This window comes from Mobula birostris, chromosome 10, assembly GCF_030028105.1.
Source record: "Mobula birostris isolate sMobBir1 chromosome 10, sMobBir1.hap1, whole genome shotgun sequence".
Classification (NCBI taxonomy): Eukaryota; Metazoa; Chordata; class Chondrichthyes; order Myliobatiformes; family Myliobatidae; genus Mobula; species Mobula birostris.
The window spans coordinates 3,981,655-4,006,372 of NC_092379.1; the positions used below are offsets into that span (position 1 = coordinate 3,981,655).

Genomic DNA, 24,718 nt, shown 5'->3' on the forward strand with positions numbered 1-24,718 from the left:
CGCCAAGATCCTGTCCTGCCACCCGACAATGTATATAGTTCACCCATGAGAGGAATTGGCCCTCAAGACTAAAGTTTAAAGATTATTTTTATTTATCAAAGGTACACAGAATCGTACAGTGAAATGTGTAGTTTGTGGTAATGATCAACGCAGTCGGAGATGTGCTGGGCACGGCCCACGAGGGTCAGCTCACTGCCACCGTCAACACAGCGTGCCCACAACTTACTAACCCTAACCCACAGGTCTGTGGAGTGTGGGAGGAAACCCGTGTAAGTCACGGGAAGAGCGTACAGGCAGTGGCGGGAATTGAACCCCTGACTGCAGGCGTAGGAGTGGAACTGCGTCTTTCTGCTCCTTCGTTTGTTTATTTATTCGGAGCATGGGTTCCCAAACTTTTTTTACGCCATAGACCGATACCAAGTTAGAGAGACAGCATGGTAACAGTCCCTTCGAGCCCAACGAGGCCGTGCGTCCAACTACACCCAAATATGACTTAAACCTACGCCCTTGCACTGTGGGAGGAAACCAGAGCACCCGGAGGAAACCCACACAGTCACGGGGAGAACGTACAAACTCCTTACAAGACAGCAGTGGGAAATGAACACTGATCTACCGAACTCTGTAAAGCGATCACGCAACCGCGCACTCCACTCCACTTCACAGTTAGCACATAAGATCTGACCTCCAGATCAAGCCAGACTGTTCCAGAATTTTTACTGAAATCTACCTGGCAAAGCAAAGAGCCACATTCTGCCTATTAAAAAAAAAGTAGGGCAAATTAATTCAATTAGCAATGTCTAAAAACCACTGCAAAAACAAACAGTTAAGAACAAGTCGGGTCACACAGACTGGGAGATTGTTTCACTGAACACCTACGCTCTGTCCGCCAGAGAAAGCAGGATCTCCCAGTGGCCACATATTTTAATTCCACATCCCATTCCCATTCTGACATGTCTATCCACGGCCTCCTCTACTGTAAAGATGAAGCCACACTCAGGTTGGAGGAACAACACCTTATATTCCGTCTGGGTAGCCTCCAACCTGATGGCATGAACATCGACTTCTCTAACTTCCGCTAAGGCCCCACCTCCCCCTCGTACCCCATCTGTTACTTATTTATATACACACATTCTTTTTCACCCTCTCCTTTTTCTCCCTCTGTCCCTCTCACTATACCCCTTGCCCATCCTCCGGGTTTTCCCCCCTCCCCCTTTTCTTTCTCCCTGGACCTCCTGTCCCATGATCCTCTCATATCCCCTTTTGCCAATCATCTGTCCAGCTCTTGGCTCCATCCCTCCCCCTCCTGTCTTCTCCTATCATTTTGGATCTCCCCCTCCCCCTCCAACTTTCAAATCCCTTACTCACTCTTCCTTCAGTTAGTCCTGACGAAGGGTCTGGGCCTGAAACGTTGACTGTACCTCTTCCTAGAGATGCTGCCTGGCCTGTTGCGTTCACCAGCAACTTTGATATGTGTTGCTTGAGATTCCAGCATCTGCAGATTTCCTCATGTTTGCACGGTTAAGAACAAGTACCACCAGGCTAAAAGGCAGCTTCTATCCTGTTGTTATCAGACTCTTGAACGGACTATCCTTACAATGAAAATGAACTTTAGGTCCTCGTATTCTTCCTCATTGTGGCCCTTACAGAATCATCATCATTATGTGCCTTTTGTATGACGTGGGTGATTGTAGTTGGAAAGTCGGGTACAGGCTGAATCAAGGCAGTGGGGCCCAGGTCCCAGAGCATGCCAGAGTCACTGAACCCTTGGACGATGATTTAAGTGCTAGGTCAAACCGGAAAGGACGAGCCCAGGCCCCAGAGCCTATCAAGGAGACTGAACCCAATGTTTGGATGACGATTTAAGTGCTAGGTCGAACTGGAAAGGATGAGCCCAGGCCCCAGGCCCCAGAGCCTATCAAGGAGACTGAACCCAATGTTTGGACGACGATTTAAGTGCTAGGTCGAACTGGAAAGGATGAGCCCAGGCCCCAGGCCCCAGAGCCTATCAAGGAGACTGAACCCAATGTTTGGCTGACAGTTCAGGCACCAGGCCAGATGGAAACAGTCAGGGTGTCGGGGCCCGAGGTGAGGGTCGGGCCAGTTCAGCTCACTGCTCCATTCTGCGCTGAACTTTTCTCAATGTTCTCCCCAGTTCCTTGAGAAACGAGTCTGTTCTTGCCCATCCCTAATCGCTCAGGAGTGTATAGGTGAGTCACCTTCTTAAAGCAGTACACTTGCTCCATTAGACAAAGCAGTGTACTTTGGACTGCCTAAGTCACTGGAATTTAGAAGAGCAAGAGGTGACCTCACTGAAACTAAAATATTCTGCTAAGAGGATGTTTCCCCTAGAGGGAAGAATATCTTAAACAATCCCTGTGTTTTTTTTAAGAGAATAAGACACAGGAGCAGAATTAGGCCATTCGGCCCATCAATTCTGCTCTGCCACCCCATCATGGCTGGTTTATTATCCCTCTCAACCCCATTCTCCTGTCTTCTGCCCGTCAGCTTTGACACTCTCAAGAACCTATCAGCCTCTACTTTAAATATACCAAATGACTTGGCCTCCACATCCGTCTGCGGCAAGGAATTCCACAAACTCACTGCCCTCTGGCTAAAGAAATTCCTCCTCATCTCTGTTCTAAAAGGACGACCTCTCCAGGTGCACTCTTTCTAAGACTTTCGACGTTCAGGAGGTTTCCCGCGCCTTGTTCTTCTAAACTCCAGCGAGTCTAGACCCAAGTGTTCCTCCTTTCATTCTCCTCTGGGCCCTCCCCGATGTCAACATATCCTTAGATACGGGGCCCAAAACAACTCTCAGCTCCCCAAGTGCGGTCTGAGCAGTGCCTTAGTGTTGCTTCCCTGCTTTTATGTTCTAGCTGTCTTGAAATGAAGGCTAAGATTGCATTTGCCTTCTTTGTGGTTTCACAACAGGTGGACTACCCAATTAAGACTACAAGGAGGAATTTGGTGAATCTTTGGAACTCTCTGCCCCAGGGGCCTGGAGAGTTGGAGTCATTTAATATAATCAGACTCATTCTAACGTCTTTTCAGTCCTCAAAGGAATCCTTTGCAGAAAATGACAGCACAGCAGTACAGTATTGAGAACAAGATTAGGTCATACGTCCAACAGGCGTCTTACTAAACTAGGGTGTCAGGATGGAGATGTGTCTCTGTCAAAGATGCTCCTTCCTCCAGCAGTCCGCAGCTCACCCTTGGGCAAGGAGTAGCACCTGCTTCGCCCCCTGATCAGGGTCACATGAAGGCATGGGAGCAGGTGGATGGTCGTATGAGAAGCTGGTGCATATAGACAGATTGATAGATAAATAAATACTTTGTTGATCCCAAAGCAAATTACTGTCACAGTAGCATTACAAGTGCACAGATATTCAAGTATTGGAAGAGAAGTAAGAAAGAATAAAAACTGTTACTTCAAACAGTTTAACGGGAGGGGGCCATCACTTCCCAGGATATAGGTTGGCTCATTATAGAGCCTAATGGCTGAGGGTAAGAATGACCTCATACAGCGCTCAGTGCAGCGGCGCAGTTGTCTTAGTCTATTACTAAAATGGACTTAGTCTGTTCAGCCAAGGTGACATGCAGAGGGCAAGAAACATTGTCCGAGTTGCCAGGATTTTCCGTAGAGCCCTCTGTTCTAACACAACCTCCAGCGTGTCTAGTTTGACCCCTATAACAGTCTTTCTAATCAGTTTATTGAGCGTCTTGGCATCTACGTGTTGATGCCATTGCCCCAGCGCACCACCACATAGAAGGTTGTACTGGCGACAACGGACGGGTAGAACATGTGAAAGAGAGTCCTGCAGATTCCAAAGGACCCCAGTCTCCTCAGGAAGTAGAGGTGACTCTGACCCTTCTTATACACAGCCTCTGTGTTGGAGCTCCACTCAAGTCTGTTATCTAGGTTCACCCCCAGGTACTTGTAGGTCCTCACCACATCCACGTCCTCACCATCCTCCTGTCCTCCCTTGATACACCCAGCTATTGCTGAGACATCAGAGAATTTCTACAGATCACAAGTCCTGGTTATGCAACCACTGACGAAAAGCAGACAATCTCTGAAGAGTATTGATCTTGACTGGGGTCACCCGTCTTGTAAAGACACTGCCCAGAAGGTGGCGATGGCAAACCACTTCTGTAGACAAATTGGCCAAGAACAACCATGGTGATGGAAAGACCACGATCGCCCACGTCAAACAACACGGCATGTATTGATGATGTCATAAGACATGGCACATAATGATGATGACTAAACTGACTTGAGGGTCGAGGGGCAAACTCCTACTCCTGCTCTCCTCCTCTTTATTGCATCCATAAATCACAAGGGATCTTTAAAAACATATTGGTTTACTGTATTAGTCTCACATCCTGACTTATTGAAAAGCTTTTGTTTACAGAGTTATCAGAAGAGAACCACGCTTCTAAGCAAACATATTGAAATAGACACCATCTACGAACCCATAAGAGCCAAAGAAACGCGCCAATGGAATTCAAAGGTCAACTAAATCATGACCGAGGCAAGCAGCCTGTATAAACGTGAATACTCTCAGAGTGAAACAGCAACAACTTGGCACTGAGGGTGTCACCTCGACAGGTGATGAAACGTCTGCAAGCTAATTGCCAAGCTGGGTGAACACCCCAACATCAAACACCTCAACCCGAGCTGCCAACGTTCACCAGCATCCTAAACTAATAGTTACTTTCACTAACCAGTGCACCACAGATAGACAAAGTACAAGGGCCACGACGAGGTACGGTACACTGGGAGATTAAGAGTCCGCTATCTAACATAAAAATGTCCTTTCAACAGTCTGATAATACCGGGATAGAAGCTGTTCTTGAGAATGGTAGCATGTTTTTTCAAGCTTTTGGATCTTCTTGTGTTTACTGGTTATCAGAATATTAGGAAATGGAAATGTAAACCCCTCACCAGGCTCGTATGCAAACTTGGCTCGGTAGGTAACTCTGCGAAGAGCCACATGACTCAGCAGTGGGGAGGCCACCTTTCATAAGCAGTGTCCGTCCAGGGCCGGTATGATCTGGGGTTCAACTGAACAGGAACGTCATGAAGTTCCGATTAAAGAAACACTGATTTGAGCGAACACTGTGTAAATACTGCCCATACTCAATTAATGGCTGGCAAGAAATGACAGTTTGTACACCAGCATAAAATTGTAACGGAAGTATATTTACCAATTTCAGCTTTATCAAACAGTTGTTTAGGAAAAAGTTAAACCAATCCAATGTGCGCATAACCGCCAGAGCTTGTCTCTTCCAAAACTGGGTATTAGGGGGTGTGTCTCTTATTCTGCATGAAAACACATGCACATTTTCAAATCTCTCTCTCTCTTCCCCACCTAGGAGCCATTCATTTGCACAAAGCACTTCTTACAATGGGGCCTCTCCTTCCAGTGGCAGTCTCCTTCTGCCCTGCTGCACAGTTCCTGCCAAAAGACCCAAAACAGGACTGCTGTCTGTCACAAAACTCTCTCTGCCCCACTCTCTCCAAAACTTTCTCCAGATCGCGCCACCCTGATTGGCCGACACCACATTCCTAAGCTGGACAGCAGGGCTTCTTATCTTTAGCCAAAACCAAAACATTCTACCAGCAACACGCACTCCTTTTGCAGAAAACTGCTAAAATGAAATACCTATAGCATCGAAATCTTAACCAGGGTATTACAGAAACAAATTCTGTTGGATTAATAAACATGGATCATCCAATTAGAAAGCAAAGGATCTGCTTGTTTCCTCAATGGGCTGTGAGGTCATGGGCCCCATGACAACAGACGATAGGGGGACCAATGGCAGAAGTGGGAATGTGAGACATTTATAGACTATTGTTTTTTATTGATTCTATTGTATTCTTTGTTCTAATGAGAATGCCTGCAAGAAAATGAATCTCAGGGTAGTATAATATATGTTCCCTAAGATTGTTATAGCCGGGTGTGGTAGTTGGGAGATATGCTCCCACTGCCTATTAAATGCTCCCAATGGCATGCGTCTCAAATAGCCTCTGACAACCAAGTCCAGCTCCCGGCCTTCATGTGTGGCTTAGCTACTAAGCCCAGTGGAACAGTTTCTACTGAGAGGAGAAGGGGCAAAGGTGTGTCATAGGTGCCTAAAAGCCAATCGCTTCTGGCAGACGGGGTTCATCAGCCGTGGCTGGCAGCTCATTCAGGAGAAGAGAAACTCTGATCTCGAACCTCCACTGCCTTGCGGCTGTACCCACTCACGGGGAAGGCTTCGGGAGAAACTCCGAGGGAAAAATCCAGAGCTGGAGTCCCCAAGACAAAGAGTTCAATGCTGATTGGTAACTCCTGCAATGCCACTGGGTGCCAGTCTCTGCCGTTCCTTCGGGTTCACCGGCTGTGTGGAGAGGGGGAAGCCTGCCACATGGGCAACAGCTTGCTCTCCATATCGTACTGCCCTGGCTTGAGTATCACGTAGGCACCTGAGACACAGCATCCATGGTTGCCCCTGGCCAACAGAGGCCTAATAATACAGGAACATATATGTCCTTTGACAATAAATTATTTTCTTTTCAAATCTTTTATTATTATCCAAAATTAACAAGAGTACATCGAAGTAAGCAACACTTACAATGTCTCAAGAAAAAAAATCATTATTATAAGATTGAAAAAATGTTGGTGATTAAGAAAAAGGGGAAAAAAACCCTACTAAGCAAGAAAAAGTGAGGGGGGGAAAACCCCATTAGGTGTTCAACCCCGGAGCCATGCGTCATACAAAAAGCTTCTAAAGATAAACATCAAACCGCCAGCAAGAAACAAAAAGTACCAAAAATTTACAATTAGATCGTGGAGGAAATCTATCAATTAACTCAAATGATAATGTGCTTTGATAATAAATTTACTTTGAACTTTGAACCTCGTGGAACCCATCCAATGAAGGTTAGCAAATTCTAAAGAGAAAGACCATGAGGTAAAACCAGAAAATAGTGGAAAACTCAGCCAGATACTCTGATCTCGGCAATCCATTTGCAAACGTCTTGTCACCACATGAGGAGACGTCATCAGTGCCCTGTTCATTTGGCCTTTACATATTCATCAATTGGCTGACTGGTCAACATTACGAAAATTAAACTGTGATGTAGGGAGGAACGCGTGCAAGTAAATTGCCAAGATCGGAGAACAACTCAACCCAACCGTCAACCACCCGAGCTACGCATCTTCAGAATTATCTCCGTCAGTCAAATACGTAAAGGAAAAACAGAGGAAACATTTCAGGGCGTGAAGAAAAAACAGAGGAAACGTTTCAGGGCAATGTTCCATCAGAAGCTCAGTGGGGTGAGGTGGGAGAGGTTCCCATGTGATTTTATTACGTAACCTCTCTCAGCCCCAGATTCAAGTTTCCTGGTAACCGCGCCCATTGAATACCTGATCAAATCAGGTGACTTTTTGCTGTGATTTCTCGGTAATGAAATACCACAGAGATTAGCTCACAGCCTTCGTTCCTCCCCACAGTGAGGAATCCTTTTATAAAACAGCCACAAATTTACTTCCCTTTCTGGTGAAAGCCACCTTTGCCAAGTTTTTAAAACTGTAATTGGGACAGAAAGTTTTTTAATCCAGCAAGATGACAAGATATGAAATGCAATGGGGGTTGAGTGGTGGCAGAGGGGGGCATTCACAGGTCAGGCATTGGAGAGGAAATACTTTCTCTGCTTGTAAGGAGCAGGTGGGGAGGGTTTTGGGATAGGAAACCTTTTTTTAAAAACACACTTTTTTTGTCATTCCACATGAAAACAGCACACTGACAACAAGTTGACAAGCAGTACTGCTATAAGAAAGCAGCATCTTTCATCAGGACCCCCACCACCCAGGCTATGCTCCCTTCATGCAGCTGTCATCGGGAAGGAGGTACAGGAGCCTCAGGTCCCACACCACCAGGTTCAGGAACAGTTATTACCCCTCGACCATCAGGTCCCACACCACCAGGTTCAGGAACAGTTATTACCCCTCAACCATCAGGCTCCTGAACCAGTGTGGATAACTTCACTCACCCCAACTCTGAACTGATTCCACACATCAGACTCCTGAACCAGTGTGGATAACTTCACTCACCCCAACTCTGAACTGATTCCACACATCAGACTCCTGAACCAGTGTGGATAACTTCACTCACCCCAACTCTGAACTGATTCCACACATCAGACTCCTGAACCAGTGTGGATAACGTCACTCACCCCGACTCTGAACTGATTCAACACATCAGACTCCTGAACCAGTGTGGATAACGTCACTCACCCCAACTCTGAACTGATTCCCAACAATCTATGGACTCACTTTCAAGGACTGGACAACTCATGTTCTCAGAATTATTTATTACTTATTTTAATTTATTATTTGTACCATTTGTCCTCTTTTTCACATTGGATGTTTATCAGCCACAGTTCAGTATAGTTTTTTTTTCACATGTTGTGTTTCTTTGTTCCACTGTGAATGCCTGCAAAAAATGAACCCCAAGGTAGTGTATGGAAACAGATCGTATAAAGTTCAGAGTTCAAAGTAAATTTGTTACCAAAGTACATATATGTCACCATATACAACCCTGAGGTTCATTTTCTTGTGGGCATACCCAATAAACCTACAGTATAAAAACCATAACAGAATCAATGAAAGACCGCACCTATTTGGGTGTTCAACTAATGCACAAAAGACAACAATCTGCACAAATACAAAAAGAAAAAAAGAATAATATAAATAAATAGCAATAAATATTGAGAACATCAGATGAAGAAACCTTGAAAATGAGTCCATAGGTTGTGGGACAGTTCAGAGTTGGGGTGAGTGAAGTTAGTCACTCTGGTTCAGGAGCCTGATGTGTTGAATCAGATCAGAGTTGGGGTGAGTGAAGTTATCCACACTGGTTCAGGAGTCTGATGTGTTGAATCAGTTCAGAGTTGGGGTGAGTGAAGTTATCTCCACTGGTTCAGGAGTCTGATGGTTGAGGGGTAATAACTGTTCCTGAACCTGGTGGTGTGGGTCTCGAGGCTCCTGTACCTTCTTCCTGATGGTGGCAGTGAGACAAGAGCATGTCCTGGGTGGTGGGACTTTGATAATAAATTCACTTTGAACATTGAAGGTTAGTGTGGACGTGACTTGCCAAACGGCCTCCTCACACTGTAGGAAATGTTCTACTGAATTGTGTTGATGGCGGGAGACAGGCAACACCGGCCACATCGCAATGATCCCTGGCTACAAGGCGTCCTGGGGGAGAGCAACCGGGAAGATGTTTGGGGAAGCACGTGCTGCAGAAGGTCCACATCTCACAATGCCAGAGAACCGGGTTCAACTCTGACTTCAGGCGTTGTCTTCAGGCGGAGTTCGAACATTCTGGCTTCCACCTCTACGGGTCAAAGTTGCTGTGCGAAAGGTGGTTGAGAAGTCATTGGGCGTGTTGACCTTCATTCCTCGGGGTGGGGGGGGAGCGCTGCATTGAGATCGGGAGCCGCGAGGTAACATTGCAACTTTATGAAACCCCGATTAGAGTGTCGTGTTCAGTTCTGGTCACCTCCTTATAGGGAGAATGTGGAAGCTTTAGAAAGGCAGAGGGGAGATTTACAAGGTTTAAAGAACATCTTATGAGGGGAGGTCGAGCGAGCTAGGGCTTTTCTCATTGGAGCAAAGGGGGATAAGAGATGACCTGACAGAGGTCTACAAGACGATAAGAGGCACAGATCGAGAGGACAGCTCGTGCCTTTATCACAGAGCACATAGGAGAGGGAAAATTTTAAGGTAATTTGGGGAAAGTATAGGGGGACATCAGAGGTATGAAAGGCTTTGGTCCAGGTGTGGACAAGGTGGAACTACGCAGAGAAACTGTTCAGCATTGACTAGATGTACTGTGTGTGTGTGTGCTGCAATGATCTATGATACTTAGGATTCATTGGTCTGTGAAGCACAGGGGACAGCAGAATGATACTCAATCAGCTCTACCCCCTTGACAATTGTTTTGACTTCGTTAGAACAAAACCCCAGAACTGGGAAAGCAGGAGGTAAATCTCTATGTCCAGCTCGAAAACCTAAAAACACTGTTTTCACACCTCCCCAAGACAATCTGCCTTCTGGCTAGTGCAGGAGAGCGTGGTTAGCTAAAGCATCTGCTGGAGGGAATTTTGGAACTTCCTCAGTCATATAGTATTGCCTTATAGTGACAAGCCCCCATTTACTTAGCTCTAATCCAGCCTTGCTAAACTCCCTCCATCTCGCAGATTGTGCAGTGAAGTGTGTCATTTGTATCAACAACCAACACAGTTCGTACGTGCTGGGGGGCAGCCACAAGTATCAGTATGTTTCGGCTGTCAACACACAGCACGCCCACCGCTCACTAACCGTAACCCGCACGTCTTTGGACTGTGGGAGGAAACCAGAGCACCTGGAGGAAACACACACTGTCATGGGGAGAACGTACAAACTCCTTACAGACAGCGGTGGGAATCGAACCCGGATCTTACGATGGCTGATGCGGTCAAGCGTTATGCTACCAAGCCGCCAGTTCTCCATCACAGTAAAAACCAGAGCACTTGCTTCATTTTTGTCCTCTTGCTCACCTCAAAGTGGCTCTTCCTCCTTGTGCTCCAAGTTCTGGGAACTCCTTCCATAAACCCCTTCGGATTTTTAAACCTCCCTCATACTTCTTTCTATGTGGAGTTTGCACGTTCTCCCTTTTGTATCCCCTGCCCAGAGGCAGCAGTGAGAAGGGGCACGGCCTGGACGGTGGGGGTCCCTGATGATGGATCCTGCTTTGCTGTGACAACACTCCGTGTAGAAGTGCTCAGTGGTGGGGAGGACTTTGTCCGTGATGGACAGGGCTGTGTCCACCACTTTCTGTAGTCTTTTCCGTTCCTGGGCATTGCCGGCTCCATGCCAGGCTGTGATGCAACCAGTTAGGATACTCTCCGCTCTGCATCTATAGAAATTTGTCAAAGTTTTGTGCCAAACAAATGCAAACTTCTAAGAAAGTACAGAAACAACAGGAATTCTGCAGATGCTGGAAATTCAAGCAACACACATCAAAGTTGCTGGTGAACGCAGCAGGCCAGGCAGCATCTCTAGGAAGAGGTGCAGTCGATGTTTCAGGCCGAGACCCTTCGTCAGGACTAACTGAAGGAAGAGTGAGTAAGGGATTTGAAAGTGGGAGGGGGAGGGGGAGATCCAAAATGATAGGAGAAGACAGGAGGGGGAGGGATGGAGCCAAGAGCTGGACAGGTGATTGGCAAAAGGGGATACGAGAGGATCATGGGACAGGAGGTCCGGGAAGAAGACAAGGTGGGGGGGAACCCAGAGGATGGGCAAGGGGTATATTCAGAGGGACAGAGGGAGAAAAAGGAGAGTGAGAGAAAGAATGTGTGCATAAAAATAAGTAACAGATGGGGTGCGAGGGGAAGGTGGGGCCTTAGCGGAAGTTAGAGAAGTCGATGTTCATGCCATCAGGTTGGAGGCTACCCAGACGGAATATAAGGTGTTGTTCCTCCAACCTGAGTGTGGCTTCATCTTTACAGTAGAGGAGGCCGTGGATAGACACGTCAGAATGGGAATGGGATGTGGAATTAAAATGTGTGGCCACTGGGAGATCCTGCTTTCTCTGGCGGACAGAGCATAGATGTTCAGCAAAGCGGTCTCCCAGTCTGCGTCGGGTCTCGCCAATATATGAAAGGCCACATCGGGAGCACCGGACGCAGTATATCACCCCAGTCGACTCACAGGTGAAGTGTTGCCTCACCTGGAAGGACTGTTTGGGGCCCTGAATGGTGGTAAGGGAGGAAGTGTAAGGGCATGTGTAGCACTTGTTCCGCTTACAAGGATAAGTGCCAGGAGGGAGATCAGTGGGGAGGGATAGGGGGGGGACGACAAATGGACAAGGGAGTTGCGTAGGGAGCGATCCCTGCGGAATGCGGGGGGGGGGGGGAGGGAAAGATGTGCTTAGTGGTGGGATCCCATTGAAGGTGGCGGAAGTTACGGAGAATAATATGTTGGACCCGGAGACTGGTGGGGTGGTAGGTGAGGACCAGGGGAACCCTATTCCTAGTGGGGTGGCGGGAGGATGGAGTGAGAGCAGATGTATGTGAAATGGGGGAGATGCGTTTAAGGGCAGAGTTGATAGTGAAGGAAGGGAAGCCCCTTTCTTTAAAAAAGGAAGACATCTCCCTCGTCCTAGAATGAAAAGCCCTATCCTGAGAGCAGATGCGGCGGAGACGGAGGAATTGCGAGAAGGGGATGGCGTTTTTGCAAGAGACAGGGTGAGGAATAGTCCAGATAGCTGTGAGAGTCAGTAGGCTTATAGTAGACATCAGTGGATAAGCTGTCTCCAGAGACAGAGACAGAAAGATCTAGAAAGGGGAGGGAGGTGTTGGAAATGGACCAGGTAAACTTCAGGGCAGGGTGAAAGTTGGAGGCAAAGTTAATAAAGTCAACGAGTTCTGCATGCGTGCAGGAAGCAGCGCCAATGCAGTCGTCGATGTAGCGAAGGAAAAGTGGGGGACAGATACCAGAATAGGTATGGAACATAGATTGTTCCACAAAGCCAACAAAAAGGCAGGCATAGCTAGGACCCATACGGGTGCCCATAGCTACACCTTTAGTTTGGAGGAAGTGGGAGGAGCCAAAGGAGAAATTATTAAGAGTAAGGACTAATTCCGCTAGACGGAGCAGAGTGGTGGTAGAGGGGAACTGATTAGGTCTGGAATCCAAAAAGAAGCGTAGAGCTTTGAGACCTTCCTGATGGGGGATGGAAGTATATAAGGACTGGACATCCATGGTGAAAATAAAGCGGTGGGGGCCAGGGAACTTAAAATCATCGAAAAGTTTAAGAGCGTGAGAAGTGTCACGAACATAGGTCGGAAGGGATTGAACAAGGGGGGATAAAACCATCACGAACATAGGTCGGAAAGTACAGATGCTGCCTTGCCCTCTTTGTGATGACACTCACGTGCTGGCCCCAGGATGCAGCTTAAAGTGGCCCTGGATTCAACACGAGGCTACCTCCAGAGAGGCGTGGCATCCAGCATCATGTTTTACAGCGTCAGTGATGGGGGTTGAATTACCACCACTGTCTACAGGGAGTTTGTGTGTTTGCCCCGTGACCCTGTGGGTTTCCTCCAGATGTTCTGGCTTCCTCAGTCCAAAGCCCTACGGTGTATCAGGTAAATGGGTTGTAGGCACGCTATGTTGGCACCAGAAACATGGCGAGACTAGCCAGCTGTTTCCAGTGCAATCCCAGGCTATGTTGGTCATTGACACAAAGCCTTAAGACCATAAAATATAGGAGCAGAATTAGGCCATTTTGGCCCATCGATTTTCCTCTGCCATTTCATCATGGCTGATCCATTTTCCCTGTCAACCCCAGACTCCTGCCTTCTCCCCGTATCCCTTCAAACCCCGACTGATCAAGAATCTATCAGCCTTTGTCGTAAATATACCCAACAACTAGTCCTCCACTGCCGCCTGTGGCAATGAATTCCACAGATTCACCACTCTCTGGCTAAAGAAATTCCTCCACATCCCTGTTCGAAAAGGACACGCCTTTATTCTGAGGTGTGTCCTCTGGTTTTAGACTCCCCCATCATAGGAAACATCCTCTCCACATCCACTCTATACTGAAGCTGCATTTTAAAGTTCCTTGCAGACCAGGAAACACCCAACTGACTGAGATGTCTGCATGTGCATTAATGCAATCAACACCTCATTGACCTGAAATACCTACATAGGCATGAATGCAATTAACACATCTATTTCAATCTCTTGCCACCATTCAGGGCCCCAAACAGTCCTTCCAAGTGAGGCACTTGTGAGTCTGTTAGGGTCATCTATTGCATCCGGTTCTCCTGATGCAGCCTCCTCTACATCGGTGAAACCCAACACAGATTGGGGGACCGCTTTGTCGAGCACCTCCGCTCCGTCCGCCACAACAGACAAGATCTCCCAGTAGCCACCCACTTCAACTCTGCTTCCCACTCCCATTCAGATATGTCCATACATGGCCTCCTCTACTGCCATGATGAGGCTAAACTCAGGTTGGAGGAGCAACACCTCATATACTGTGTAGGTAGTCTCCAGCCCTTTGGTATGAACATAGAATTCTCCAACTTCTGGTAATTCCCTCCCCCTCCCTTCCTCTATCCCTATGTCACTCTGCCCCCTCCCCCAGCTGCCTATCACCTCCCTCATGGTTCTGCCTCCTTCTACTACCCATTGTGTTTTCCCCTATTCCTTCTTCACCTTTCCTGCCTATCACCTCCCTGCTTCCTCTCCCCTACCCCCTTATCTTTCCCCTTACTGGTTTTTCACCTGGAACCTACCAGCCTTCTCCTTCCCACCCTCCCCCCACCTTCTTTATAGGGCCTCTGCCCCTTCCCCCTACAGTCCTGACGAAGGGTTCCGTCCCGAAACGAAAACCGATCTTTTCCACAGATGCTGCCTGACCTGCTGAGTTCCTCAAGCGTGTTGTGAGTGTTGCTAACACCCCATTGTAGGAATATATCTAGAATAAATTGCAAACCAGGAAACACCCAATTGAAGTGATATGACTGCATGTTCATGAATGCAATCAACATCACATTGCATCACTCTGAGACCACAGTAATTAGCACTCATTGTAGGTGTGTTCGTGGGAAGATCCAGGAATTTGGAAAATGACATGCAACTCAAAAGAAACATTAGGAGAGCATTGTAACTATAGAAATTGCCCTATAACCTTTGTTCTTTACCATGTAAACTGTGCTGTAATGTTGGGTTGGGGAGTCTCTCTCTCTCTCTCTCTCTCGTGACTCCAGTGGCTGTCAGCCCATGTGCGTCCTGAGTGCGTCCTCCGGTGACTTGGTGTACAGTCACAACGTTAACCAACTGGAAACTGATTCAAAGCTTCAATTCCCCATGGAGTTGATCCTTAACTATCAAACGAAACACCAATTATTGCCATCCAGTAAACTAATGAAGTGTCCGTGCAGCATTTTGTGTCTGCACCACAGCAGTGTCCTTCAGCACATAGCATCTGCGTTGTCCATAGTGACATCAGCCAGCACATGGCCTGTATCTCTCCGTTTCATAGAAACATAGAAAATAGGTGCAGGAGTAGACCATTCGGCTCTTCGAGTCTGCACCGCCATTCAGTACGATCATGGCTGATCATCCAACTCAGAACCCTGTACCTGCCTTCTCTCCATACCCCCGATCCCTTTAGCCACAAGGATCATATCTAACTCCCTCTTAAATATAGCCAATGAACTGGCTTCAACTGTTTCCTGTGGCAGAGAATTCCACAGATTCACCACTCTCTGTGTGAAGAAGTTTTTCCTAATCTCGGTCCTAAAAGGCTTCCCCTCTACCCTCAAACTGTGACCCCTCGTTCTGGACTTCCCCAACATCGGGAACAATCTTCCTGCATCTAGCCTGTCCAATCCCTTTAGGGTTTTACATGTTTCAATAAGATCCCCCCTCAATCTTCTAAATTCCAGAGAGTATAAGCCTAGTTGATCCAGTCTTTCATCATACGAAAGTCCTGCCATCCCAGGAATCAATCTGGTGAAGCTTCTTTGTACTCCCTCTATGGCAAGGATGTCTTTCCTCAGATTAGGGGACCAAAACTGCACACAATACTCCAGGTGTGGTCTCACCAAGGCCTTGCTTCCTGCCGGTTCATATGTCAGTCTCGATGCTTCTCAAGCATAGCTATTGTTTCTGCTTTCACCACTTCCCCAGTCACCCACACTCTCTGCATGAAAGAATACAAATCCCATTTCAGTCTTTCTCTTTCCCACCTCAAACCTATGCCTTCTAGCATCTGATATTTCTGTTCTGGGAAAAAGTCTCTGGCTGTGTACCATGTAGCCCCTCATAGTTTTATCGCCATAGGACACAGGAGCAGAATTAGGCCATTGGGTCCATCGAATCTGCTCTGCCATTCCATCATGGCTGATTGATCCCTCTCAATCCCACTCTCCTGCCATCTCCTCGTAACCACTGACTAATCAGGAACCTATCAACCTCCACTTTAATATATCGGATGACTTGACCTCCTCAGCCGTCTGTGGCAATGAATTCCTCGGATTCACCTCTGACTAAAGGGGCGTCTTTGTATTCCGAGGCCATGCCCTCCTTAACCAATACTGGAGAGAGTGGTTACAGCGGTCAGACTTAACCACTACTGGAAACGTCCTAAACACGAGGAAATCTGCAGATACTGGAAATACGAAACAACACACACAAAATGCTGGAGGAACTCAGCAGGTCAGGCTGCATCTGTGGAAATGGATAGACAGTCGAAGTTTTGGGCTGAGACCTGAGAAAGGACTTGAAGAAGGATCTTGGACGAAAGGTCAAATACCTATGCATTTCCATAGATGCTGCCTGACCTGCTGAGTTCCTCCACCCTTTTGCGTGTGTTGCATTGGAAACATCCTCTCCATATCCATTCTTTCTAGGCCTTTCAATATTTGATTTGGTTTCAATGAGTATATATTATATACTTCTGTCATGTCTGAATTCACCCTCTGATAATCCAGGGAAAACTAATCCAAGTTTGTCCAATCTCCCCTCATAACTAACATTCTCAAGTCCAAGTGACAATCTGGTGAATCTCTTCTGTGCCTCTGCAAAAACATCACATCGTCCCTTTGATTGCAACCATGAAGATTTGTCAAAGTGAGAGCCACAGAAATCTATTCCAATTCCAGCAAGTTTCAGGTGTGATGCACCATCAATAACTCCAAAAGACTGGAAGTAGAGTGAATACTGAAAGGCTTTTATTCGCAGTAAAATGTGACCTCCAGCATGCTGAGTGTCTGCCCCTGGACTGAGAGGAGGAGCCAAGGCCCAATCGCCTTTATTCAGGACTCTGTGGGAGAGAGCAGAGGGGCGTCTCCAGACAGGTAACCCAGTTACTACATATATATATGGTTTACCACAAGGTGAGGACACACTTCGAGGTTTGTGCACTGTTCTGTTCTCCCAGCTGCAGGAAGAGTATTGCAAGCTGGAAGTGGTGCAGGGAAGATTCACAAGGATATTTCCAGGCTGCAGGCTCCAGGCTGTGTGTCCGACAGAGTGATCAGCAGCACTGGGGCTCCACAGGGGACTGTCTTGTCTCCCTTTCTCTTCACCATTTACACCTCGGACTTCAACTACTGCACAGAGTCTTGTCATCTTCAGAAGTTTTCGGATGACTCTGCCATAGTTGGATGCATCAGCAAGGGAGATGAGGCTGAGTACAGGGCTATGGTAGGAAACTTTGTCACATAGTGTGAGCAGAATTATCTGCAGCTTAATGTGAAAAAGACTAAGCAGCTGGTGGTAGACCTGAGGAGAGCTAAGGTACCAGTGACCCCTGTTTCCATCCAGGGGGTCAGTGTGGACATGGTGGAGGATTACAAATACCTGGGGATACGAATTGACAATAAACTGGACTGGTCAAAGAACACTGAGGCTGTCTACAAGAAGGGTCAGAGCCGTCTCTATTTCCTGAGGAGACTCAGGTCCTTTAACATCTGCCGGACAATGCTGAGGATGTTCTACGAGTCTGTGGTGGCCAGTGCGATCATGTTTGCTGTTGTGTTCTGGGGCAGCAGAAGGTAGCAGACACCAACAGAATCAACAAACTCATCTGTAAGGCCAGTGATGTTGTGGGGATGGAACTGGACTCTCTGACGGTGGTGTCTGAAAAGAGGATGCTGTCTAAGTTGCATGCCATCTCGGTCAATGTTTCCCATCCTCTACATAATGTACTGGGTGGGCACAGGAGTACATTCAGCCAGAGACTCATTCCACCGAGATGCAACACAGAGCGTCATAGGAAGTCATTCCTGCCTGTGGCCATCAAACTTTACAACTCCTCCCTTGGAGGGTCAGACACCCTGAGCCAATAGGCTGGTCCTGGACTTATTTCATAATTTACTGGCATAACTTACATATTACTATTTAACTATTTATGGTTCTATTACTATTTATTATTTATGGTGCAACTGTAATGAAAACCAATTTCCCCCGGGATCAATAAAGTATGACTATGACTATTGAGTTACAAGGAGAGACTGGAGAGATGGGAACTCTTTCCCCTGGACTGTAGAAGGCTGAGGGGTGACCTTCTAGGGGTTTATAAAACCATGAGGGGCACAGATTAGATGGACAGTCAGAGTCTTTTTCCCTAGGAGGGAAAGAGGAAAGATTTAAAAGAGAAGTTGTTCACACAGAGTGGGGTGGGTATATGGAGGTGGTCATCATCATTATGTGTTGTGTCATATGACATCATCAATATGTGCTGTCATATGACATAATTAATAATGTGCTGTCATATGACATGGGTGATCATCATCTTTGATTGCTCGGCAAATTTTTCTACAGAAGTGGTTTGCCATTGTCTTCTTCTGGGCAGTGTCTTTACAAGACGGGTGACTCCAGCCATTATCGATACTCTTCAGGGATTGTCTGCCTGGTGTCAGTGGTCGCATAACCAGGACTTGTGATCTGCACCGGCTGCTCACACGACCATCCAGCACCTGCTCCCATGGCTTCACGTGACCCTGATCGGGGGCTGAGCAGGTGTTACACCTTGCCCCAGGGTGACCTGCAGGCTAGTGGAGGGAAGGAGCACCTTACACCTCCTGTGGTAGAGACGCGTCTCCACCCCGCCACCCAATATGAGGTTTCAGATGTGGGTACAATTACAACATTTAAAAGAGATTTAGGGAGGTGCGTGGATCGGAAAGGTTTAGAGGGATATGGGCCAACTGTAGACAAACGGAACTAACTTGGACAGACACGCTGTCTATAAGGACTGTGTACGTTCTCCCTGTGACTCCCCCAGGTGCTTTGGTTTCCTCCCACAGTTCCGCGACGTTCCAGTTGGTAGGTTAACTGTCCCGTGATTAGGTTAGGGTTAAAATGGAGGGATTACTGGGCAGTGTGCCTCGAAGGGTCGGAAGGGCCCTCTCCGTGCTGAATCTCAGTAAATATCCTGAGCAGCATAGCTGAGTTGGGCTGAAGGCTGAGGCCTATTTCCATATCACACATCTATGCAGAATCCTCTTCCTGGAGTTCCTGACGTTGAGAATGCAGCCACAGTTCTTTCCCCTGGGGGGATTCCCCAGAATCCGGGCAAGAGCTGAGAACATGGCCCACACTGGCGATCTGTGGCACTGAACTGTTCGTTCAAGTCAAGTGTGGATAGGAGGAGCCAGGAGCAAGCTTCCTGCCTGCCCGGGCTGCAGGGCAGAAACCAACTCCCTCGGCCAGGGTGGGGGGAACATTTCACCTCCCAGCCAGGTTTGACAGGGAAGGGGTACTTTCTGCCCATTCACCACACACACACACACACACACACACACACACACACACACACACACACACACACACAAGACACACAGACACAGACACAAGACACAGACACACACACAGAGACACAGACACACAGATGCAGAGACAAGACACAGACACACAGACACAGAGACACCAACACACAGAGACAAGACACACACACACCCACACAGACACAGACACAAGACACACACACACACACAGACACAGAGACACCGACACACACACACCCACACAGACACACATACACACAGAGACACAGACACACACACACAGACAAGACACACACAGACACAGACACACGCACACACATACACTCTCACACGCACACACCGGTTTCACCTCCCCGAGTGACACGGTAGTGCGGCGATTAGCGCGGTCACTTTACGGTGCCGGTGATCTCGATTCGGGGTTCGATTCCCGCCGCTGCCAGTAAGCAGCTTGTTCATCCTCCCCGTTTACTCCGGGCGCTCCGCTTTCCTCCCACATTCCAGGGGCGAGGTTAGGGTTAGTGCCTTGTGGCCATGCTACCTTGGCACCGAAACCATGGCAACACTTGCGGGCTGCCCCCCACACAATCCTCGCCGATTCGATTTAACGCAAATGGTGCATTTTATTGTATGATTCGATGTACATGTGTCAAATAAAGCAAATTTTATAAAGTATCTTTTTCGTGGGATATTACTCTTCCGAACTTCACACCCTCAGTCTCTGTGGCACACCCGGAAATAAACACAACTGACTTTATAAAGGGAAACTTTACGTGCTCTGCATATTCTACATTGCAATCCGCTTGCTGCGAATTGCTTCATAGAGGACAGGACATTATTGCACAGGTCGATGACGGGCCGAGGTTTTACCCTACTCCCAGATCAGTCTAAACCTTCCCTCTCACACAAGCCTCCATTGTCTCTCAATGTTCAAAGTTCAAAGTAAATTTATTATCAAAGTACGGATATGTCACCATTTACAATCCTGAGATTCTGTTTCTTGAAGTATGATCAATAAGTCAAGTCAAATTTATTTATATCACACATTTGTTTTAAAAAAAACCCACGTTGACCAAAGTACTGTACAGATCAGAGCAGAACAGCTAAAATTACAAATACGTACAAATACGTGAAACACAGACATAACCAATAAGGCAAACAGCTTATAGGCGAAAAATAAACAACACAGGGGCCTAGGCACAAGCCAAAAAATCAGCCACATCAGGAGGATTCAAACGCTAGTGAATAAAAGTAAGATTTGAGCCTGGATTTAAAAGAGTCCATGGAGGAGGCAGATCTGCTAGGGAGGGGAATGCTGTTATAGAACAACAACCATAACAGAATCAACGAAAGTTCACCCAACTTGGGCATCCAACCAGCGTGCAGAAGGCAGCAAATACAAACAGAATAAACAATAATAATAAATAAACAATAAATATCAAGAGTCCTTGACAGTGTGTCCGTTGATTGTGGGGACATTTTTGCGAAGATTTCCCTACACTCCCCCCTTTAACTGGACAGCTGACCATGGGCTTACACACCCAGTCGCCAGCGCCGCATCTCCGGATTAAACACACGCCCCCTAGCGTCTCAGGGTAACATTGCACGTTACCCGCTGGCCCTTTCCAGACTCGCTTTTCTGACCCTCCGTAGGACCGGACAACCTGTGTATGTTCTATGCGCGGTTTTATTTTCAAACCAGTGAACATGTTTAAAGTCAAAACGTTCCCAAGCAGCACTATATATGCGCGGGGGGAAAGTTCAGATTTGCAAACACGTGATAAAGACCTTGGGAAATAATATACCACTAGGAACGTTAAACAGCGTAGCAAAGTTGAATTTATGCAAGAGAAATGTGAAGTTTGACAAAGTTTCGCCGCGGAAGTTACCTAGAATTTCCTTCCTCCTATTCGTGTGCGGCTGCTCCGTGTAAACCCACTCAAAATCCGCACTTAACGCCTTATTACCCATTTCAGCAGTGTAACTCAGAGCGTCGCGCAATTTAATTCATATCCGTTGCCGTCTTTCACTTAATGGCGAGATAGGGACGGCACCTCCTGTAATTTTATAGAGCTACCTGACTGTAGTCGTCATCCCTGACTTAAAACTCCTCCCTGTTTCACAGGGCGCTACCTTACTGTCTGCACGGGTTTGAAATTGTTTAAAACCTGAATGAAATAACGTATTAAAATCGGATGAGAAACTGTTTGCAAGTGTTAATGTCGCCGAATTTTTGAGGGTGCGTTTCTACCAAATCTAAGTACGCGAGAAGTCTGCCGATGCTGGAAATCCAGAGCAACACACACAAAATGCTGGAGGAACTCCGTGCCAGGCAGCATCCATGGAGAGGAATAAAGAGTATTGGGCGGGACGGGACCCTTCCAAAGCAGTGGAAAAGAAGTGGGGTGGGGAAGATGCCAGAATAAAAAGGTGAGGGGGTGGGGGGAGGAGAATGGCTAGAAGGCGATGGGTGAAGTGGGTGGGAAAGGTCAAGGGTGGGAGAGGAAGGAATCTGATAGGAGAGGAGAGTGGACAATGGAAGGAAGGAGGAGGCCCCCTCTCTTTTACCTCTCCGCACCTGCCTCACACCTTCCCCCCACCCCCGTGCCCCACCTCCTTCCCCTTCTCCTCTGGTTCACTGTCCTCTCCTCTCAGGCTCCTTCCCCTCCGGCTCTTGACCTCATAGTCATAGTCATAGTCATAGTCATACTTTATTGATCCCCGGGGAAACTGGTTTTCGTTGCAGTTGCACCATAAATAATAAATAGTAATAGAACCATAACAGTTATATAGTAAAATGTAAATTATGCCAGTAAATTATGAAGTAGGTCCAGGACCAGCCTATCGGCTCAGGGTGTCTGACCCTCCGAGGGAGGAGTTGTAAAGTTTGATGGCCACAGGCAGGAATGACTTCCTATGACGCTCTGTGTTGCATCTCGGTGGAATGAGTCTCTGACTGAATGTACTCCTGTGCCCACCCAGTACATTATGTAGTGGGTGGGAGACATTGTCCAAGATGGCATGCAACTTGGACAGCATCCTCTTTTCAGACACCACCGTGAGAGAGTCCAGTTCCATCCCCACAACATCACTGGCCTTACGAATGAGTTTGTTGATTCTGTTGGTGTCTGCTACCCTCAGCCTGCTGCCTCTCCCACCCGCCTGACTTCACCCATCACCTTCCAGCCATCCTCCTTCCCCTCCCCCACCCACCTTTCTGTTTGGCCCGATCCGCTGAGCTCCAGCCCAATATTCCCACCCGGGGGTCCACCTGCCCTGTGCTCCGTGGCATAAGGAAAGTTGGGAACCCCCTGCCCGGCGCGCATCCCTTTAATCTTGCCACCCTTATTTCAAACTTATGCCCTCCGATACCTGACATTTTTGTCCTACTATCTCCGCTCTATTCCTCTCAATGGAGAGACCCAAGTGAACATCTCCCAGCACATGGGGATATCACCGTCTTCTGCTCAGATCCGAAGTCAGTTCTTAGGTTGATCGGCATCTCATCTGCGACCAGTTTGAGTTGGCAGCAGGGGCCGTGGTTAACCGGACCATGAGCAAGGCCGCGCTCTTCAGTGAATGGCCCGAACGACCTCTTCGCCGTCAGGTTCAACCACGTGAAGGTGCTGGGGATCTGGTTCGGAGGGGCCGAGGCGTGCGTCAGGAGTTGTCTGGAGCGGACTGGGAAGGTAAACCAGAAATTGGGACTGTGGGGGAGAACGCTCCCTCTCGACAACTGGTTAGATCCTGGTCGTCAGGTGTGAGATGCTCTTATGGCTGTCGTACCTGGCGCAGGTGTGGCCCGTGGCCCGTGTCCCCTTCCTCCAGCTTTGGGGATCAGCCGGGCAGCCTTCAGGCTTATGTGGAGATCCCGGTTGGAGCGGAATGGAGAGGTCAGGATGCGCAAGTCCCTGGGGCAAGAACGAACCCAGCGTCGCTCTCGCCCTGATGACCACCTTGGTGCGTGGCTGTCTCAAACCCTTACCCGTGAGAACCAGGTACCACTAGGTGCCGAGGCTGTATCTGGCCCCGTTGCCTCCCACCGTCCCAGTCAGCTGGGCACGGCTGCACTGCCTTTTCCTTGTGGAAAAGTTCTCCCGGACCAACACCTCGGACCACAAGTCCATCAGGAGCGGTCACCGTGGGACGTTCTGCAGAACCTAAGGAAGAATGGCTTGATGGACACAGCAGGCTGGCTCACTGCGCAGCCTGTCCAATTTCACCAACACACGCCAAGTCCTTACCTGCTGGCGGTAGAGGGGCCATCGCGGTGACATCCTTCCTGTACGCCCGAACTGTGAATGCCTGTGAGAAGATGACTCTCGAGGTGACATAGGACATAAACGTACTTTGATAATGAATTTACTTTCAACCTTTGAACTTTTGCGATGATTGCAGTGGGGACGAGAAGTTTGTTCACCTCTTGGTGGGCCGTGGGTTTCTGACGAGATAGTGGAGAAAGTCCCAAGGGCCTGTGTCACGGTTCATCCAGGGCTGCTCCGTGACAGAGGACTCTCTGAGCTACGGGCTGTTCCCAAGGAAACACACACAGAGACACAGACACACAGATACACACACACACACACACACACACACACACACACACACAGAGACACACAAACACATACACACACACACACACACACACACACACACACACACACACACACAGATACACACACACACACACACAGACACAGACACACACAGATACACACAGACACACACACAGAGACACAGACACACAGATACACACACACACACACACAGATACACACAGACACACACACAGAGACACACAAACACATACACACACACACACAGATACACACACACACACACACACACACACACACACACACATACACACAGACACACACACAGAGACACAGACACACACACTCACACACCCTACACAGACACACACACACACGCACACACGCACACAGACATCCACTGCTGTTGGGAGAGCATCATCTCAGTGGCCTGCCTGAACACTTGTTGGTCTGCGCAAACACGAGGAATTCTGCAGATGTTGGAAATTCAAGCAACACACATCAAAGTTGCTGGTGAACGCAGCAGGCCAGGCAGCATCTCTAGGAAGAGGTGCAGTTGACGTTTCAGGCCGAGACCCTTTGTCAGGACTAACTGAAGGAAGAGCTAGTAAGAGATTTGAAAGTGGAAGGGGGAGGGGGAGATCCAAAATGATGGGAGAGCTCTTGGCTCCATCCCTCCCCCTCCCGTCTTCTCCTATCATTTTGGATCTCCCCCTTCCCCCTTCCACTTTCAAATCTCTTACTAGCTCTTCCTTCAGTTAGTCCTGACGAAGGGTCTCGGCCCGAAACTTCGACTGTACCTCTTCTTATAGATGCTGCCTGGCCTGCT

At 48.0% G+C, this 24,718-nt stretch overlaps 1 protein-coding gene across 1 annotated transcript in view; it reads right to left on the bottom strand.

Moving 5' to 3' along the window:
- The window catches only part of LOC140203765 (sphingolipid delta(4)-desaturase/C4-monooxygenase DES2-like), a 37,738-nt gene extending 16,340 nt beyond the window's left edge, over positions 1 to 21,398 (bottom strand). The window contains exon 1 of the mRNA XM_072269826.1: positions 21,223 to 21,398. Within this exon, the coding sequence (XP_072125927.1) occupies positions 21,223 to 21,304 (82 nt within the window). The 5' untranslated portion in view covers positions 21,305 to 21,398. The remainder of the gene's footprint in view (positions 1 to 21,222) is intronic.
- Positions 21,399 to 24,718: the final 3,320 nt, after the last annotated feature.